At 47.8% G+C, this 20,401-nt stretch overlaps 1 protein-coding gene across 1 annotated transcript in view; it reads left to right on the top strand.

Annotated features, from left to right (window-relative positions):
- The window catches only part of SSPN (sarcospan), a 19,794-nt gene extending 9,949 nt beyond the window's left edge, over positions 1-9,845 (top strand). The window contains 2 exon segments of the mRNA XM_010297568.1: positions 3,982-4,068; positions 9,480-9,845. Of these exon segments, the coding sequence (XP_010295870.1) occupies positions 3,982-4,068; positions 9,480-9,845 (453 nt within the window).
- Positions 9,846-20,401: the final 10,556 nt, after the last annotated feature.

The following is a 20,401-nucleotide window of genomic DNA, read 5'->3' as shown; positions in this document are numbered from 1 at the left end:
CTGAAATCTATAGGATCTTAATTCAGTTCTCATAACTACAGGCTCTAGCCCTCTTTAAGGTGTGGGCAACCCGGAAAATGTCAGCTCCTATTTTGATTGTGGTGTAAAAAAAATTAATTCTTAAGTCACTTTTCTGCCCTGAGATGTTCCTGCCCAGTGAAAATACTAAAAAGAAACAGTATTGAAACTTTTCTAGAGCATAAACTTTTAAGTTTTTCAGCCAGCTCTAGTGAATAGCTGTTTTCCCTGGGTTGTGAACTGAAGGATCTCACAGGGTATGCCTTAACAAAAATTAAGTCTGTGCCCTTCCTAAATACATCTATATCACATTCAGGTCTTTTTCTAGACGGTACTTTTCTAAATTTAAATTCTTTCCTTGGATAACCTTGCACGTCACTACCAGTTCAGCAAAGGGTGTGTTAGTTTGTCTGGAAAATTCTGAAATGTAGGATCTTGAAATAAACTTGAGTTGAAATTTACTCAGCATAGAAATGCATATTTCTAGATTTCCAGATAACAGTTACAAGAGCCGATCTAATTAACTGCTATTCTGCAGCTCTTACAGAATCTATTTTATTTGTATAACAAATGCATATTGATTGGTGGCAAGCAAGTGCTAAAGCAAGTTCAATTGCATTTTATGTTGTGTGCTTAGTCAATAAGGCATAGGAAAAGTATGCTTCACGCTGGGATATTGCAACAGCGGTTGAAGCACCAGGACGCAGGATTACCTAATGCTACTTAGCAATCGGCATCAACAGCATCCATAACGTGCCTGCTGTAATGCAGCTTGGTCACTTAGCAGGTCCTAACGAATATTTACCAGATTTTTATAGTTATTCTATTATGGTTCATAGGCATAATTGAAAACTGATCTATTGATAATGTATAAAACAGAAGCATAAAGCTGGTTTCTATATAAATATTCCACACTTCGGTTTGCTCCAATCAGTGCATTTACCTTTAAAGAACCAAAATGTAAAACATATATGGGTCATAATTCTCAGCAACTTTATTTTTTACCATCATTTACAAAAGTACACATCTCTGGTTCAAAAAAATCGTTGGTATATTGTTATACAAGAAATACTTAAGCCTTCTGAAATATCCTGGCCAAGACTTGCCGGAATCCTGACCCAGTGTAACCTTTTATAAATACCTCTCTACAAATGTGCCTCTTCAAGTATCCCTGAGTATATTATTTAAATCCCAGAGGAACTTCAGAAAGCACGTGCAGGAATGGAAATCCTTTTAAACGATAGTCTTTTGTATGGGAAGCTTTCTGAGGAGGGAGGTCTGGTCCTGCCGCATTGAAAGCTGGCAGGGTTCTTGCAGGGGTTGTATGAGGCACCTGATGGCAGAAAGAAAATTCCACCACAGGTATCTGGCTTTGCCCTCGGAAATGAATACAGCTCTGTCAGCTTTCTGTGGGAAAAGGGGAACAGGAATGGGAAAGCAGGCACAGTCCCATGATGTCTCACGGGAGTAACCTGCTGGCAAATTTGTCCCTGGAGGCAAATCTGGCCCTCAGTTCGCGCAAGTGTAAATTCCCACTAATGTAGCTGAAGCAAAACAAATTTGATTTATTGCTCATAACAAGATCCTTCAGCACCAGATCCTGAAAATAGTTAGGTCTAGCTTTGACATGAGCAGCCCCTTTGATTTTGCATGAATTTGGGGTGTAACATTAAGTGAATGTATTTAAGCTTTTTTTTTTTTACTTCTTGCTGTAAGTTCTTTCCTTCATCTGCTGCTGCCACTAGGGGAGTTTATCATTTGGATATTACTAGAGATATGATCTCCTTAAGATTTAAGTTTTATGGGCATGTTAATTAAATTAAAAGATTAATATACAGTGCAAGGGACCAAGGACATAGGCGATTAATCCTAAGAAATAAAACATGGTTGAGTCACATAGAAGCACTATAGGGCAAAAAAAACTACAACACTGAAGGACCTTTGACAAGAAAGGTTGTTTTTTCCCCCGACAACCCTGTCAGCTATGGCTGTCAACAATAAAAAGAAGAAAACAAATAAATTGGAGGCCGTGTGCAAGTCACAGGTCCAGAATATAAATACACATGACATGGAAAGAAGTAAATAATACTGATGCTTTCTTTAGAAATGTTCTCAGGCAATACTTCCTATTCATGTCCTACTGAAATGACGTGAAATAAAACTTTAAGGGAATAAGTGTTATTAATCACACAGGTTCTTGAGGGACATGACCATTGCTATGTTGAGAGGCGCTCTTCCTTTACAGGGATGCTGCCTAGTGCCTTATAGTGCAGGTATAAAGAAAAGTTTTGTATTCTATTTATCAGATCATAAAAGAAATGTGTGTAACCATTGCTGCCTAAAAGGACAGTTACGCATTTTTCACTGCAGGTCAAGCAGTTCCCCATGGAGCTGGCGATCTGGATGTGAACAGCACGTGCAGCGAGCAGGCAGGGACAGGGCGCTGAAGGAGCCCTGCGCTCCTGCAGGCATCTCGGCGGTGTAGTCCCACCCCTGAGCAAAGGCAACGCGCACTCCGGTCGGGTCTGAGAAGACAAATCCCACTGCCCTGGGAAAGCAGAAAGGCTCAAATTAATGAGAAGCCTTCAAAACCCCCAAAGTAAAATGAAGGGGGGGGGGAAATACAGATTCTTGCTGTAGTCACTGGGGATTTAATAGCTACCATTTATGATCAGGATGCTCCTAGCAAGGAAGCCAAGGCTTGCTCCTGGTGTCAAGACAAGCCGTAGCACCTCTGAAAGCACACTGGCTGATCTCAGCTAAGGTCCCCACTAAGGCTCATCACGCCTGGGCCTTTTTTAAGGCTGTGATATGAAGTGGCACGTAAAAACGTGTGCGTGCCATCAATTCACCTGTTTTTCCAACGCAATCCAAACACGCATGGATTCCTCCAAGTGTAGCTCCAGCCGCCAACAACACTTTCTCCCTCTGCGGGTGCAGTCAGGACTCCTCTCATGCCCTGATCCAGCCTCGGCAGCCCCGCGGCAGCACAGGGAGCCCCCACCGGCGCCTGGGGACCTGGCTCCTCTTGTCCAGGCAGGGGGGGAAACTGCCAAAAAGCAGAAGTTCCTGTTGTAGGGCTGCAGCTCCCGTGTCCTCCTGTGAGGTCTGCTCGCTGGTCCTCCAAAAACGTGGGAGAGGAAGGCACTTGACTGGAGTGCTTAGCACCATGGGGAGACCCAGAAAACACTGCTTAAAAAAGGAAATCATATTTATTGGGCTAGGTCCTCAGAGCAGGATCTTCCCTCATGTGGCTGGAAAATGCGTACCAGTGAATATCTGTTCCTGCAAATAAATCTCAGTCTTCAGAATTAATAATGAAGACAGCTAAATGAATAATAAAGTGCATAAATACTTTTCCATTTACTGTTAACCATCAACAATTACTGCTACAGGGCTAAAATGCAGTCTAAGATTGCAGAGGAGATGTCTTCTCTGGTAAGGTGTCCACTCTAGGAGATGTTGAAAGCCTCTGCTCTAAAGTGTGCTGCTTCTTATCCAGCAGCAGCTATGGTTACTGATATACAATCTGTACTGGTGGCATAAAAAACCCTGTCAGCATCCAGTGGTATGTAGGATGGTGCTTTTTGGGCTTGCAAGCCCAACTTTATAAGCCTTCTGCTCCTTTTTGATAGTTAGTTGCATGGACAGAAACTTTGAAACACATCCTGGAGGCTATTGCTGGGTTGTGTCTTTGTAGGTCTGATTCAAAAAGTCCCTCAGGAAGTTTTTTGTGCCTCAGTGTCTGTAAAGGGAAGGTTAAAGCTCTTCCCTCCTGACAAGCTCATCCACACAAATGAAGCTCTTACATGCATGGCTGTAGGCCCTACTCAAATGACTTGATTAACACACTGCTCCTGGAGTTACAGTCCTGCTAACACTGAAGGGTGTTTTGGCTTGAAAAAAAGTGTTATTTTTGTGGGTTTTTTAACTTTGACACATTTCAAATCTCTTCCCTTGCAGGTCTGTGTGGTGTCCTTAGTGGGATTTGTTATGCTTTGTATATCGTACCAACCTGACGAAAAGACGTGTGTGCAGTTCACAGTAAAGGTACCTTGACCTTTTTTTAATTTCTTTTTCCTCTCATGTCATTAAATAGAATCAGAAAAGTTGATACTGGGGATATTTTTAAGACCACATGAATAGAAGTTTCTGTATTTTCCAGGCAGCTAAGGAAGAAACTGTAGCCTATAGAGGGGAAACTCTAGTAAAAAATATTTGAAAACAGAGTGATATTTGAAAACCTTTTTATTTGCCATATTTTAACAACACCAAAGATATTCAGATCAACAAAGCTGGAATAATTTGAAAAGTGTTCAGTAAAAGGCTGGGGGTTACTGATTAAGTAGAGACATTCATAGAGAGCTGGGTAAGAAGTGGCATGGGATAAAATGGGTCCATTTAAATCTAGTTTTAATTTTTAATGTGATCTAAGAAGCATCTCAGCGTCTTCCCAGCAGTTTCACTCCTCACCGTGAAATAAGAAACTGCACGGGCACAGGCAAATTAAAGAGGGTGGCTGGAAATCTCCACCTGCCCACCTCCATGGTTGAGGAGAGGCAGGCTGTACCTGAGCACCGGCAGCCGTGTCTCAGCACACAGTGCCTTGTGTCAGGGTCGGGCATTATCGAACGTGGGAAAGCCTTAGCAAACCGTGGGGATAAGGACTCTTCCATGAAGCAAATTCCCATCTGAGCATTGCAAGAGAGGCACAGAAACCCTGGACCATGCCCCGCCTTCGGGCCCCAAAGCTGTGCTTCCTTGGCACTGGTAAGCAACTAGAACAGAAAGGCTGAGAACGCTTGTTCCAGATGGGGCGTTTTAAACATCATTTTCCTGGGCTGTTTTTCCTTATTATTGTAATTTTCAGGGCTCTTAATATTTTGCAGACACATAATAACCAAAAAAAATACCGACGCAAGCAACACAAAATAACAGTGATTTTTAACTGAGAAAGGCAGAAGGAAATCAAACGCAAGGAGCGGCTTTTCGAGACATGGCATTCATCCTCCCTTAGAAATTAGACCCCGGTGTGTCTTTTGTGCCTCTCTCAAGCTTCTCCCACACCTACATAAAGAAAGGGAGAAGAAGAACAATGGTTTCTGCCCTTTGAGTGCCTTTACATTCTCACCTCGTCACCTTTACACCCGCAAGTAAGCCTTACGGCTGCCCAGGGAGCTGCTGGGCTGGGCGGGAGCTGCCACGCCAGGCTTTTTATTGCTTGCCCTGCAGCATTAAATTGAACTTGGCTTCCAAGCAGGAAGGGAGTGATCCTTCGTGGTGGGAACGGCATGTTGGGCTGGGCAGCTCAGATGTCTCTGCCACCCTTAGCAACACCACCCACCCTGGCAGTGAGGAACGTGAGCCATCGATCCTGCAAGGAAATTTAATAATAACAATTTTAAAAATTTTAAAATAAAAATGTTTCTCAGGTGCTCCCCAGGCATTGCAAACTGGGTTATTCCTCATCACCTGGCAGAATTAGAGCTAAAGTCTCCTGTGAAAGACTTCTGGTTCAGTTGATAGCCCATGGACTGTTGCTCACCCAAAGCACCCTCCACCCCAGAATCCACCTTCCTGGTGTTTGCAGCATGCCACAAAGCTCGATCATTCCCAGGCTGTTCACCTCTGCTGTCCCACGTCCCCACCGGGAGGTTATCCCACAGTGCCTCCCCTCCTCCCTGCCTGCCCAGAGGAGCAGCTTCTGGCTCCAGGGCACGTACCTATTTTAAACAAAATAGGAGCTAAGAATCTCCTCCAGGGCTTTGATCACACAGGACTCATCTAAATCTTCAGTATCACTTCTCAGATCTTCAAACGTCAGTTAAAGTCTGTCTCTGAGCAAAAAAAGAACATTAGCTATTCGGCGACAGGGCTGAGGATGCAAAATTGGAGTCAAGAGGCTGGGTAACTTGGGCCATTCTCTCCTCCTCGGGGTCCTGAAGCTTCATCCAGCACCGCAGTTGGGTTCAGCCCTAATCTGCCCTGACTCTTCTCCCAGGGGCTTGCTCCCCAGCCCCGGCCCTGCCCTGACGCTGGTGGTTGGTGCCCACTGAGGCTGCCAAGCATCGTCCTACAAGAAAATCTTGTCTGGGCTTCCCTGGAGCGCAGTAAGCACCCCGGGATCCCTTGCATAGCCCAAGGGTCGTTTTGGGAGGAGGACCACGCACAGACCTGGGGGATTTTAGTCAACCCCCAAGGTGACCCTATGACCACTGTGAGTGACTCCCTCAGGGTGGGAAACAGGAGGAGACCCGTGCAGTCCTCTCTGCCTTCCTTCCTCTTGGCAGCTGCTTCCTTCATTTCACACTTGCACGAGCCCTGGATCCTGTTAAAAAATGAGGCGTTAGAACTGCTTTTGGCAGAAGTCCCTTCCTGAGACTACCTGCAGCACCCTGTGCGTCCGTGAGAAAGGGAGACCACCACCCAAAGGGAGGGTGCCTTTGCCCTTTGAATTTCTGCCCCTTCCCCACCTCTGCGTCTGCAAGGAACATGCTCTGCAGTACGGCGAAGCAGCATGCTCGGCTGCTACCTGTGCATTTAAAAAAAAAGAGATCCCCTCGTTTGGAAAAAAAAACCCCAACAACAAAAAAAGACCGCATAGGAAAATTTTGAGACCTCCTGTGGACTTCCTGGGCTATCTGCTAATATTTCACAGTTCACTCACTGTGGTCCTCGTCATGGCATGTCCCGCAGTAGCGTGACACCCTCTGCTCCTGCCCTCCCAGCCCCAGCAGCCCATGTTGTGACACACACCGCACAGTTCCTCTTCCCCGCATGGACTCGTGCCTGAGCCACCACCGCCTTCAGAAGGGGTCCCCTGAACCCCATGTCTGCAAACCCTTCTGGTTTCACCTCTGATAACTCTGAGAAGCCTTTTCCATGAGGCATTCGATCCATTTTAGGTTATTTATATTCTTTTTGCCTTGGAGCAAAAACTACTGCCAGTCAATATTGCTAAAATGTTTCCTCCTCATAGGAGGAACCCAAAGGAGGAGTTGCAGGAGCTGCCATGCTCTGACCTCATTGTGTGCCATCTCTCCCCGCTTCCCATTTCTCCTCCTGTTAAAACAGCAATCGCAGTGCCTATCTCTCGGAGGACGTTAAAAAACAATTTTCCAGTGGCAAGTTCTGGTTCCTGGGCAGAGCTCACTACGCCGTTGTATTTGCAACGTTGGGAGTTGCCTCCAGGTCTGGCATGTGATTAATCTGCTGATGGGACTCCCGGCTGTCTTGTGCTCCCTCGCAGGCAGTATTTGCATTTGCCTCACCTCTGATATTTGGAAATGTGTTCATTTTCAGTGGCTCACAGAGAGATTCCTCTGCAAACATCCAGTGAGAATAATAAGCTATTTGGAAATTGCCCTATGTCCCCAGACATCTCTGCTCGCCTCTGAGGATTGCTCTGAGAGTTGCCCGTGTATTTGGTGCTTTTCGAAGGGATTCTGAGATTTCCTTCTCTTTAGGTACACAACAGGCAAATTCTTGCTTACGGTACCTGGAGCGTAGTAGTTTAGGCTGTGGATTTCATGCTATTTTTTACTGACTTTGGATAGAAGTTGGCAGCTAAATAAAATACCTGCCAGGGAGAATCAGGCACACCATGTAGTCCTGGCTTAATATCTCATTTATTAAGGAGGCCTGATTCTGTCTTCTGCTGGTCTGAATCCAGGGACTTCCAGCCAGTCTGCTGGGATTTCTGCATCACAGAAAAACTTTGGTCCCCCAGAGAAGAGGAACAGTCATCAATGTTTCTCCATTTTCCATACAAAACACACTTGCACCACCATTTAAAGTAATGCCACGGGCCTACGAATTACCACATCTTTGTTTGGAGGGGGTCCATCGGTCAGTAGCGTTCCCTTCTGTGTGCTTTATCCAAGGAGGTGTCCCCATTTTGCAACTTCACCTTTCCCATTGATCTTTACCTTGAAAGCTGCGGGTGTTAAAGTAATTGCATTTAATAAGAGCCACCCACATTTTGAAGCTGCCTTTGGTTTAAGGCTGCAAGGGAAGTCATTAAATTTAATAGTAGCCAAGTCTTGGAAACGAAGATCTTGAAGTATTTGGTGATTTGGGGAAGAAAATGTATATAGTGCTCTAAGATCTGTAATAAGCCCAAATATTTTTTTCCAAGCTGGTAACTGAATAGGCAGATTGATTCACACTGTAGATATAAGACAAATGCACCAGGAGTGTGAGTTTTATCAAGACATGCATACTTGGAGTTTCATGGTCATAAAAAATGTTTTTATATTGATAGTTTGCTTTCAGTATTGAGCTTAAGAGAGAGCAAGAGAGAGAAGCTGCTGTTTAAAATAACAGATTCCCAACCATGCCATGTGTCTGACAGATAAGACGCCAAGAAAAATAAATGTTTTTACAGTGCTGAATAGAACCAAAAATGCTATTTTGGCTAAACACAGAATATGATTTTAATGTTCATTCACACATATTTTGTATGCAGCACAGCAACTGCCAGTTCCAGCTATCAGAAGCAAGGGAAGTCCATATGTTCTGGTATCCAAAGGTCTCAGGTGTAACCCCGAGTGACAAAGGCTCTGAATCGCTGCCGGTTTCCATGCGTTTGTGGGGATGGACTCTGCATAGCTACCCTTGATAAAAGCCGCTCTGTTTTAAACCTGGCACTGGTGTAAGGAGTAGTGGGGCGACGAGCAGATCCTTATCCTTCTCATGCCATAGCACTGGGAAATGAAGGGTGCTCGCTGCTCTTTCATGCCTTTGAAAGAGTTCTCCTCCATGTTCATGGGGCAAGTTTTGGAAGGAGATTGAGCACAGCACACACTTTCTCGTGGAGATTTGCATTCCCGCTCCACAGTAGGAGCTGGGAAGCAAGCAGGTTGGCTGCATTCGCAGGGCCACAAGCAGGAGATCAGCCACCTCACTGCCTGATTTGCAAGCATAAATCAGATTTGTTTGGGCATGCAAACCAAGAGCCAGGAATAACACATGAGCAAAGTTTCAAAAACACCTACTTCTCAGCACAGTCTGGGATAATATGTCAGCCCAAGCCTCAGTCTTCTCTGCTGCAAGGCAACTGCACTAATTTATCTTGGTTGATGACTGTAAGTCTCACCAACGCAGGTACAATGGCAGAGGAAGATGCTCCTTCCCTCATTATAAAGCTTCTGTCTGTGTAGAGACACACATTTCTTGGTGCTCTCATCAGGCCTCAAAATTGCAAGGCAATACTCGTATAAATATGCAAGGTGGGATTACTAGTTCTTGGGATGACCCACTGAACTTTGCATCACCAGAGAGTTATAGCTGGCTTGCAATTTTTGAAGCACATGATGTCCAGACAGTACATCAAATGCATGCATTCCCTGTGACGTACATGTTCGTACATTCGTTCTGTGTTCCTCACTCTCTGTGTAGCTGGAAAAAGAATGACTTTTTCTTGGTTTTTTCTGTTTGTTTTTTTTTTTTCTTTTTTTCAGATGATGTATTTTCTCCTGAGTGCCCTGGGTCTGGTTGCCTGTATTTTGGCAGTGGCCTTTGCTGCACACCATTATTTGCAGCTGACAAAATTTACCTGCGACACCATCCTCAAGTCCTGCCAGTGCAAACTGGACACTAGAGACCCCCTTGGTAGGACCTTTGTCTACCAGGACACAGCTGACTGTGGCAGCCTCACCAGCATGCTCAACCTGTACTTACTCCTGCAGATGATTCTCAATCTGATCGCAGCCTTGGTGTGTCTATCGGCATGCTTCGTGATGTGGAAACACAGATACCAGGTCTTCTATGTGGGCGTTCGGTTCTACCCTTTAACTGCTACTGAAGGCCAGCAACAGAAAGTGTAGGGTCTGGGCTGGCAGGGGGTTGTAGCCAGGGAATGGAAAATGTTGGCATACTGCCACCGTAGACACCACGGTTGGATGAGTGTTTATAAGGTTTTTGACAAGGAAAAACATTTACACGGTTTTAATGAATATATTTTTCAATCATTTTAAGAGCATTTCATATGGCTGCTCCTGCGAAAGGTCTCTTGTGAGATTATGTAGAGGTCACAAAGTCCTAAAGGTGCAGCTGAACAAATACTCACCAAAGAGGATCTTTAACAGCCATAGACAAAATGAGAGCTTAAAAAATCATTGGGAACTCATCTGCAGGGCCACAGCCATTAAGAAATAGGGTCCATTTCCCTTGCCGGTAGATATCTGTTCTTGCCTTCAGAGAAGCTATACTGCTTTCTACCAGATAAGAATCTGGTCCAAACTGCTTAATTATAATTATGCTGATCACGCCTAGGGAATATACTGTCTTGTGGATGCTCTGGGTATAATCCACGCTAACCTGATGGGGATTTACCCTATGGAAAAGTACTAAGGGAGGTCAAGACCTCTTCAAATGAAGGTTCAGACCAACAGCAAAGTGAATATATTGACGACTGCCATGTAAAACATGCATAAGACTTTTCAGAGTGACTAATGATATAGGTTACCTAATCCAATTACTAATAAACAACAATATGAGTGGGTTGACTAATGGCAATTTGGTGGGCCCTGCTTGACACCCCCGACAGATTTCTGAAGTATGAGTGCTCAGCACTTTGTGAGAAAAGATCAATTTAAGGAACCTTGAGTTGCCCTCCTAAAGTGGAGGACCCTAAATCACTAGTCACGTCGAAAACTATGTTGACATTGCTGTAATTGCAGGCTCCCAAACCCGGCATCTAGCCAGTTCCACCAATTATACTCCAAGCACAAAAGGCCAAATGCATTTTTGGTGTAACTCCTCTGAAGACAATCAGCCTTACACACTAGCGGTGGAGTTGGGCCAACAGCCCTGAAAGATATATCCCTGCAACAATGAATGTTTTTAAAATGGGGTGGAGGGAGGGAAGCAAGAAGAGACTGCCAGTCTCCCAAAGACATCATTATAATGATGAGGGCAAAAGAATAACGATTTCTTAATAAGAAGCATAGAATAACAAACTGCATTCAAACACCCTTTTTCACCCTCAAAGTGTGGCTTTAGAAGTGCTTTACATCTTACTAGCCTTATACCAAGACAAGTATGTCGGTTTGTCCGTCGAACTGTCATTTCCACTGGCACAGCGTGGACTTCCAAATGTAGGAGCAATTCTGAATCGGCAGCATTTTGCCGTGCCTGCAGATGTATATCTGTGCAAGGGCAAGGCAGCTGGTGCTCACACCCTGCCGTGACTAGGGATTTCCCAATCCCGGCCAGAGCAAGGGTGTCCCTAAGGTGGGGTGGAGCAATCACATGCCAGAAAAACTGTGCCATAATCATTAGCAAGGAGGAAGCAAATAAAATTTCTATAAGGCTGCAAAGAAGCAAAAACTTTCTGTTTCTGCAGCAAAAATAGCCACCAGGAAGTCAAAAACCCAGTCTGGCAAAAAGCTAGTTGACTAAGTAGCTCTAATCCTACCCAAAAAGTGTCTTCCATATGGTGATCATGTGTCATCCCAGGGCTAGACCAGCAAACCTCCAGGGTCAGAAGATCACAGCGTAGTTAAGTCTCCTGTGGTCCACCTAGAGCACAGCTTGGTGTACGTGCTCAAGTTTTTGTCATGGAAAATGCTTCTAGAGTAGACATAGTGTCACCAAGGTGCTCTCTGCCAAGCTGCAAAGTGAGGAGCTTCATAAAATGAAGGTTTTTGAGACCAGCTTCCAAATGGCCTTTTTTATGCACCTAAAAATAACAGTCACTAGTAAGCGTGGCTGCGGGGCACATTTGCAAGGGTGCCCGTTCTCTTGGCTACGTGTCGCCACCCATCCAGTGCTAAGTCCTAAGTCAGCCACAGTCCTAAGCCTGGCTCCCAGGCATGCTTGGAGCAAGCTGAGACAGCAGTGGAGCGTGTGGGCAGGTTGGTGATGTAAGAGCCGTCCTCCGGCATCGATGGGGCCGTCCATGCGGTGGCGGGAACTAGCCACTGGGAGCAAGCAGCATCGGTGGACCTGTGCCTGCGCCGGCCTCCCGTATGAGGTGGATACATAGGGGTGCCTCTCGCCTGCTGCTTGGACTCAGACGTTGGTTTGTCCCCCATCCCTCACACGACCCCAGCTGTGCTCTCTGTGGAAACATAGGGCAGAGGACATACCTTCCTCCCACCTACACAACCCTTGCTGCCCCCGCTCCTCCCTCCAACCAAAAATGTGTGCTTTCCTCTCCGCAAAGAAGATAACAAGAAGCGGGAAAGGGAACGATGGGAGGCTGAACGACAGTTGAGCTCTGGGGCTTCCTCCTGCCCTCGCCACCAGGCACTGCGCCCTGACAGCTGGCGAAGCAAGAGGAATGCTCTGCTGGCAGAGCGGGGCATGCTTCCCACCCTGCCCTTTCCTAAATGCCCTTGTTGTTCAGAAGATAACTGGGTCTGCGGCAGTCTAACTTAGGCTGGCAGCAGCGAGCTGTTGTGGGAGATGGCTGGCTGGCCCCAGCATTTCCACCAGAGCTGGGCTTTTGTCTCCCTAATCCTTTGACCTCCACCTCACCCACATGTTTTCACTCTGTCTCCCGTCACCTCCCAGGCGCTGGGTCCCAGAGGCCAGCCCCTGTTGGATGGGGCTGGGCTTGCCTTGCCTGGCCTCTGCCTACTCACCCCTGGGCTTAACTTTGCTGGGACTCCTCTAGAACACGAAAGACGCGGCGGTGATGATCACAGAGTCGCTGCAAATGCCTTCAGCGTGGCGACGGGGAAGAGAAGGGAGATCTGGATAAGGGAGTCTGCCCCACTTAGCAAGCTGTGCACCTCCATAACAGCGTACCCTCCGCTTCGAGCCACCGCCACTGCCTTCGTTTCACTCATCGGTGCGTTGCAGCTTAACCCTTTGCTCCGGAAGAAAACAATATTCATCATATATTCTGTTGGGTTTTTAACACTTAGTGAATAAATATGGGACATTTTGATCTAGCAAAGACTAACTTCTGTATTTCCTCTTTATCTATCTCAAGAGCATCAAATCAAAACAGGACAGATGGGGAAACAGACACAGTAGCGTTTGGAACTGGTTTCCCCCAGCTATGGTTTTACAACATGTATTTTGCTGGTATCAAGTACCTTAGAAAGTACTAATTAAAGGATTTTCACCTACCACAGCATATTCAGACAGCTCCCAGCCTTTTCCTGGTGTCAGAATCCATACAGACTGCACCAGGAGAAAGACTGGGACTAACAGGCTCGGAAAGGACAGAGGTGTTGAAGAAGAAAACTTTTTTTTTAAGTCCTGGAAATTTATTCTTTGGGTGAATTCCACAGAAAGGGGTAGGATGAAACCGCTATGGACACACAGAATTTGCGAAGGGCTCGATGTAATTTACTCTCACAAACCCAGGTGTGATTCTCATTTGCACCCTGGCCACTTTACACTGTTTTCCCAGTGTAAAGGGGTTGTAAAGACGGCATCAATCATTTTTACACCTACTTTATGGCCATTTTACACAGCTAAAAGGGCCCTTTGTGTAAATGAGAACTCAAGCCCTAGAGAATTTAATAGAGAGGAGATCCTTTCTATAGACTGCGCTAGACGCTCTAATAGGGTCTATTACTGGGATATAACTCTCCCCTGGATTTTATAGCTTGGATTAAAGACCATCAGTCTTGATTAAATTCAGTCCTGCAAAACTTTTCCAAAGGCTGTAACCCCCCAGTGACATGCCTGCTCCTCCACCCCGAGCACGCGCAGGCGGGAACGGTGTTGCATGGATAACTGCTTGTTTTTTAAAAGGAGAAGCGACAGCTACCACTTTCCTCTGGCTCTGAGGCCTTTTGATGTTGTGCTATGCAAATACTGGAGCGACAATAACGGCAACGAAAAGGGAACTGAGATGCGGCGCCTTGCACGGAGCCAAAATGTCACAGTCGCAACCCCCCCCCAGGCACCGAGGTGGCACCCGCTCCTGACTGGGGGGGCTGTGCTTTGCACCCCTCTCCCTCCTCTCCTGCTGCTGGAAGGACAGAGGCCGGTGGGCGAAGGGGAAGCACCGCCGGGTCCCGGCCCCGCGCTGGGGCAATCGCCAGCCCGCTCCTCCCAACACCGCCTTCACGTGACGGCCATCTGCGCCTCGGCGGCCCGGCCGGCTCTGTGTGGGCACCACTTGGAGCTTTGCCTAAAAACCAGCTCTGCGCAAGAGCGCTGGAAGCTGTAATCAACTCGCAGGCCTGTTTTTTGGTTTTTTGTTTTTTGTTTTTTTTTTTCACGCTACCAGCCAGTGCAATATTTGCTTTGGGGGCCTTTCGAAACAGAAAGGCCGCTGCTAGCGTGTGAGAGAAGCCGCAGTTCAGGTCCTCTATATTTAGAAAGCCAGGATGTCATACCTCCCCTTGAAATTTTCATAGTCCCCTGCACCCCACCCACCCACACACGTACCCATGCTTGCGTCTGGAAAATGTTTTTCGGTCTTAGCAAAGGGTGTTGGCTTAGGGGGATTCGAGGGAAGTGCCGAGGAACAACAGCAGCTCAGTCCCGAGCGTGAAGCTCAAAGCCTCCTTAAGGCGCGCGGCGGCACGGCAGGCAGTGGAGACCCACTGCTCCCGGCCGGGCTCGGGAGGCTGAAGTCGAGGATCTCTCCCGTCGCTGGCCTGTAGCCTAAATCCCAAGGCAGGGCCAAGTTTTTCTGAGGCGTATGGAAGCCCTCTGCCATGTCATGTCAGGCAGCGCTGTATTCTCAGCTGACAACCTCTTCCCGAGCGCATTTTTAGGTGGCTGCGCACGGACTGTAGCACCTGTAGCAAGGGCTCCAAGAAGATGCACTGTGGTGCTAGCTCGGCCCAGGTCTCTGCCGTTCCCCCCGACGGGATTTTTGCTTTCTGCTCCGCTGCTGCCTCCTGTAATCACTAATTGGTAACATTTATCTTCTGCTAAATTGGCTTGGCAATCAAATATTATAAACGAAGATTATCTACAAAGGCTACAAAGACTGGGGTACATTTTTCTTTTGGCTTTTGTACCTGATTTCCATGCCTTTGTCCCAGCAAAGAGTTGAAAGGCTCATCTAAACTTCAAACTTGTTGAGGTCGGAGGGGGTCGGGGGGTTCTTTTTTCTTTATTTTCTAAGAAGATCTGGGCAATGCATATTTCATTTGTTACCATCATGCTTTCCCACCCCACAAATCCATCCTCACATTACAGCTTAGCTGTTAAGACCCGCTTACAGTGACTGACTGCAGAACGCGCGGAGCCAAGACCCACCAAAGCCCACAAATGACTTCCCGCTTCACCCGGGTGCATCCAGGTATTCCCGCCTGGTACAGGCGCCTGAGACCCAGCCGCCGAACGCAAGCAGGAGCCCAGCCTGAGCCGGGAGAATAATCTGCAGAGGGCGATTTGAATATATGCCTCTCCTTCAGTCAGATATATTATGAATGACAAGCGCTGGGCTGACCTCAAGTTATGGGAGATATAGAGAGTGACACTAACTAAGGCAGCCCTCGGCGGCGCTAAGAGCCGTGATTGTCCTGGAAATGAGGCAAGGCAGGTTTTTAACCCCATTTCACCCTCTGTGGCTACGTAAAGAGAACCTTGTTTTTAAGTGGCCCAAAGCTGACTGAAGAGGGATTTCTTCTTAACTTCAGCGTGGGATTTCTCTTTCACCAAAACTATGATGAGAGGAAGCCCTTGCCTGATCTGTCCTCCATCGGGCTGGCTGGGAGCATCACTGCTGGGTCCAGAGCCGCACGCATGCAGAGGGGTGTGGAAGCCACCCTCACGTCTTTTTTGGGACATTTTCTTCCAGCCCCACAGCTGCTAGTGCTGGCACAGGGAGGGCAGGGGCAGCCGGTGGTCCAGATCCATGATGTGCCCAAGTCAACCAAGCCCTGCAGCTGTCCCCATTTATACTGACTCTGCTGGATACCAGGGATTTGGTAGGATAGCTTAGGGAGCAATCACGATAAAAATAATAGAAAACAGACATTTACACTTTCCCTTCCACCTTACGAATCCAAGCAGGCGAGCAGCACGCACGTGAGTTGAACCAAAGGGAGCTGATGGAAAAACAAAAGTCTCCCGTCCCAAGCCTTCCAATGCCCTGAGAAACAGTGAGACAGTACAGAGAATAAATCACCATAAACTGGGCACTCTAAATGCTTTTGGTTTTCATGATCCAAGGTGTTGTTAGGTCAGGAATGTGAAAAAGAGTGTATTTGTACAGGCTCCTCCCTGCTGGTCCGAGTCTCCCGAACACCAGAGCGCTGCATCAGATGGGGACCCAGCCAGCCAGGCTTTTTGCTGATAGACTTTGCTGTCGCCACAGGAATTAAATTTTGCAACCTAACTGGTCTGGAGGGTGGGGAAGGGCAGTTTACTAGCTGTACTCATATATCCATATATATTCTGTTAAGGCTACTGTTTTCAGATTCAACATTTTTTCCTGCATACAAAACAAAGTGCTAGGGCCTCGCCTTGCAAAAGTCTGCGCTTCTGAATTAACAGGAGTTGCATCTCCACTTTATTTCTAATAAAGCTTTTCTTACACGTTCCACCCAGGTTTCAGTGTTTCTCTTGCTTCTCCCATTTTCTGAAGTGGTGGGACTTTTCCTTGCACATCCTCCACCGGCCCCAAAAAAGGCACCAGCTCTGCAGGCTGCGAGTGAGCAGCCCCTGCGTAGCCAGGGCAGGGGAGGCACAATCTGCAAACGAGAGACTTCTCCTGAGTTCTCCTCCAAATGTGCTCCAGTCACTGATTGCACTGTTGCTCATAGCAAATTGTCAAAAAATTACAGAGAGGGAGTGCTTGAAAATCACACAGGCTAATTGCCTGATAATAGGTGACAAGTGGATTTCATTAGCCGAAGAGGCAAGCGCGGCTATTGCTCAGTGGGAACAGGCAGGCCCTGGCCCTGAGCTTCCCGCTCAGGCCCTGCCAGCACCAAAGTTCCTGGAAATTTCACCTGAATAAGGGAAAATTCAGGACCTGCGGGCAGCCGCCGTGCACCCAGCCGTGCTCAGGAGGTGACGCACTGCGCAAGGTGGGCACGTGGGAGCAGGCGGGATCGCTGGGCGTCAAGGCTGGCCTGCATCCCTGAGGGAAGGTGACCCGTTTTGAAAGGGCGTCTGTAGACAGCAATGTGCCATGCTGACCCATGGGTGAACCCGCACCGTTTGGTCACGGATGGCAAGGCGCTGTTAGGATGGGTATACGTGTGCCCCTTTTGGCACGTATACACCATGTGCCCTTGCAGAGAGGGAGACGGGGAGGTGCTACATAACATGAAGTCTACATGTGGATGTACATAAAACTACACCAAAAACTGCTGTGGATGGGAAAGCCACAGCTTTATGTAGGTGCATGACTCTCCATGAGTGCAAAAAAGGCCTGAATCATAGCATGGCTTGACCTGGGCAGCTGTGTGTCAAAATACCAAGCCTGGTGGCATGCTGCATTTAACACTCACCTCCTCCCAAATTTATTGCAATATCCCACATATCCCAACGGCTTCAAAGCCTTTGCTACTCTTTAAAGCAGCCTGCTGGGGGTGCATCCCCTCCCTCGCCTCCCTTCTCAAGCGCGGGAACACCCTCCACTCCAGCTGGGGCTCGGCGCCAGGCTTGATCAACTCCTCACCTCCGCACAGCTTCGGGCCACAAATCCTCACCCCAGGAGGAAAAATGCAGGTAAAGTAGAAGAGGAATAAAGATTTGTTTGATTTGTCTTTGAGCATGGCACATCTTACTGTAAGGTTTTTCCCACTAAAAGGAATGTGTTGATTTGGGCTGGTTTGGAGGTTGATGGAGTTTTTTTTTCTTTCACTGGCTGTAAGGCTGTGATTCAAGGCCACAGAAATGGATGAAAAACTTTGTGCTCAGTTCAGTGGCCTTGGGTCAGCCCGTGTAGGAAATTCATTCTCATTCTCACTTGCTTCTAGCTGTGGGCTAACCAACATTTCCCATGCTTAATAAAAAGCATCATTAGACCTGCTGCATCGTGCTAGAGGCAACACTAGCTATTAAAGAAAGTGGGTTGATTAGGGGACAGCCTTGAAGATTAGAAATAATCAGGGAAATAAGAGTCAATGCCATATGAAAGCAAACACGCCATCAGTTGTTATCACAAAGCTTTTCGTGTGACAGTCTGCACACTGGTCTCACCTGAAGCATGTTTGTTTTGGACAGTCTTAAATAGTACAGCCTCGCATATTGGTAGCAATATATATGGACCGATTCAAGAGCTCAGGCCTGACCCAAAGCTGATGGAAGTCAATGCATCGACTTTCCCGAGCACGCCCCATAGGAATCACTCCGTGTTTGGAAAGATATGTTGCAGTTAAATACATCCGTCTGGGCTAGATATAAATTAGCTCTTACAGTACTTGCTTAGGGAAAATGTACTGGCATCGTCACTGCCAAATCCGCATGGAGACAAGCGAAAGTATGGGGGTTGTAGCTAATAGGTATTACACAAAATAAAAATGAAGTGGCTGAAGGAGAACTTGAGCAGTCAAGGGGAAATGCACCCAGTTCAAATGAACTCCCTTGGCCCGGACAAATTTCACAGCACATGCAGTGATTTGAAGAGGAAGAGAAGAAGGATGGCAGGAACTCAACATCTCACTTTTTCACAAGCCTCAAAAACATTGCAGGCAATGTGAGAAGAAAAAATACATGGCTTTAGTCCTGTCTGGAAACATGTGGCACAAACTGGGGCAGAGGAGATCAAACTTGTCTTCACCCCTCTTTTCCCCCCTCTTTTCACTCCCGTGCTCTTTGCTAGCATTATCTGGGTTCCTCGGTCCTCAGCAAACATCCAAGTAGCCAAAATATGGGCAGGATTCTTGCCATAACCAAACCAGCCAATGAATGAAATAAGGCACTTGTTTCCTGGAGCAGAGGGAGGGGAAGGGGGTGGATTTAAACATTTCTCTGTGGTGTTGGAAACGCACCTTGAGTAGAAGCAGTCCCTCAGCTCGCGCAAACCACCAGCGCTCCTTTGACGTCAATTGGCAGCCGGCTGGTTTGCACCATCCCAGGGGCTGGCTGCAGCGGCGTAAGCAAACAGCTCGGCCCGGCAGCGAGATAGATGGTGAGAGACAAGTTGAAGTCCCGCACTCCTTCCCTCCATGCTACTGCTTTTCATCATCACCTTCGGCGTTGTTTTCAAGTGCTTAAGGGTGCAGACCAGTTACTGCAAGCATCTCTCGGGCACACGGCACATCGAGTGGTAATAAATGAGTGCCACGGGGTTACAGTGGGGCTGGGGGATGCTGGAAACCTGGGGGTGCGCTGGTGCTGGGTCTCTGCACTGAGACCCCTTGGGGCTCAGGGCCAGCCCTGAGCTATGGCGGTGCCCCGGGTGGGCTGCCGGGAGGAAAGCGATGCTCACGCAGTTACGTGAGAGGCAGGACCTGCTGCTCACAGGGAGGCTGCGGTCTCCAAGAAAGGGATGGCTAATATCCTTCAACCTCAATCTGGGTGCTGATCAGAGGGGCTGGTTGAGGGAGGATTTGAGAGAGTTTGTTAAAGAAGGAGCAAGAAAACAACTGATTGTGGGAAGTACCAGGGTATTAATCTGTTCTTCCTTTTCGCTCTTCCCACCAGACTCCATCCCCAAAGAGAGCGGGAGTGGGAAAAACTTGATTATTCTTGTCAGACACCAAAAACTCTTTGCAGAGCATTTCCTGCAGCACACGGTGGGAGGAAAGGGAAGCGGCAGCCGCACGCTGGCTCCCTGCCCTCCCCGCACGAGGTTTCGTGCTGCAGCTGCCCACCCCAGCCCTGGCCCGAATGCATCCCGTGGAGGATGGGGACAGCTGCGATGCACGAAAGCTGTGTCCCGCCGCTGCTCACAGAGCGTGGCGGCCATCGGTTTCGGGGGGATGCTGCTGCACCGGCAGCAGGAGGATGAGGCCAGCTGCAGTGGGGAGCGCCTCTGGGGATCACGCATGGCTGCGTTCCTGGACTGCATTTTTCAGCAACAGCAAAGCAACCCACTCTTTCACTTTTCCCACCTGAAACAGCCTTCAAAGGCCTTGACTCTCAGAGAAGGAGGGCTCTGCAGCCCCTGCAAGCCAGCTCTGCTGAAGCTGTCCTGAGAGGAACACCGCAAGATGAAGGCGGTCAGCATTGCTGATCAGTTTTGAAAATGAAAGCTCCAGAGACCCTTAACCCCCAGCTCGCATTTCTTACCTATGCTGAGGGCTTGACCGAGGGCTTGCAGCGTGCGGTGCGATGCAGCACCTGCTGAAGGGCCGGCTCCTGCACTCCCACGATCAGTACTTGTTTCTAGAAAAAGGGACGCTGTGCCGGGCCGCGGGCTGGAGCTACAAGGCGCAATGGACAAAGGAGGCTGGACATGAACTTCTCCCAAGCAGAACAAGTTTCCCTGCAGCATGCGTGCTGCTTCTGCAGCCAAGCAGTGAGCGGTGAGAGTGTGTTGTTATTTCACTTTACAACACAG

Source organism: Phaethon lepturus, unplaced genomic scaffold (assembly GCF_000687285.1).
Source record: "Phaethon lepturus isolate BGI_N335 unplaced genomic scaffold, ASM68728v1 scaffold662, whole genome shotgun sequence".
NCBI lineage: Eukaryota > Metazoa > Chordata > Aves > Phaethontiformes > Phaethontidae > Phaethon > Phaethon lepturus.
Note: the sequence above shows the minus strand (reverse complement) of the source record. Positions and strands in the feature narration are given on the sequence as shown.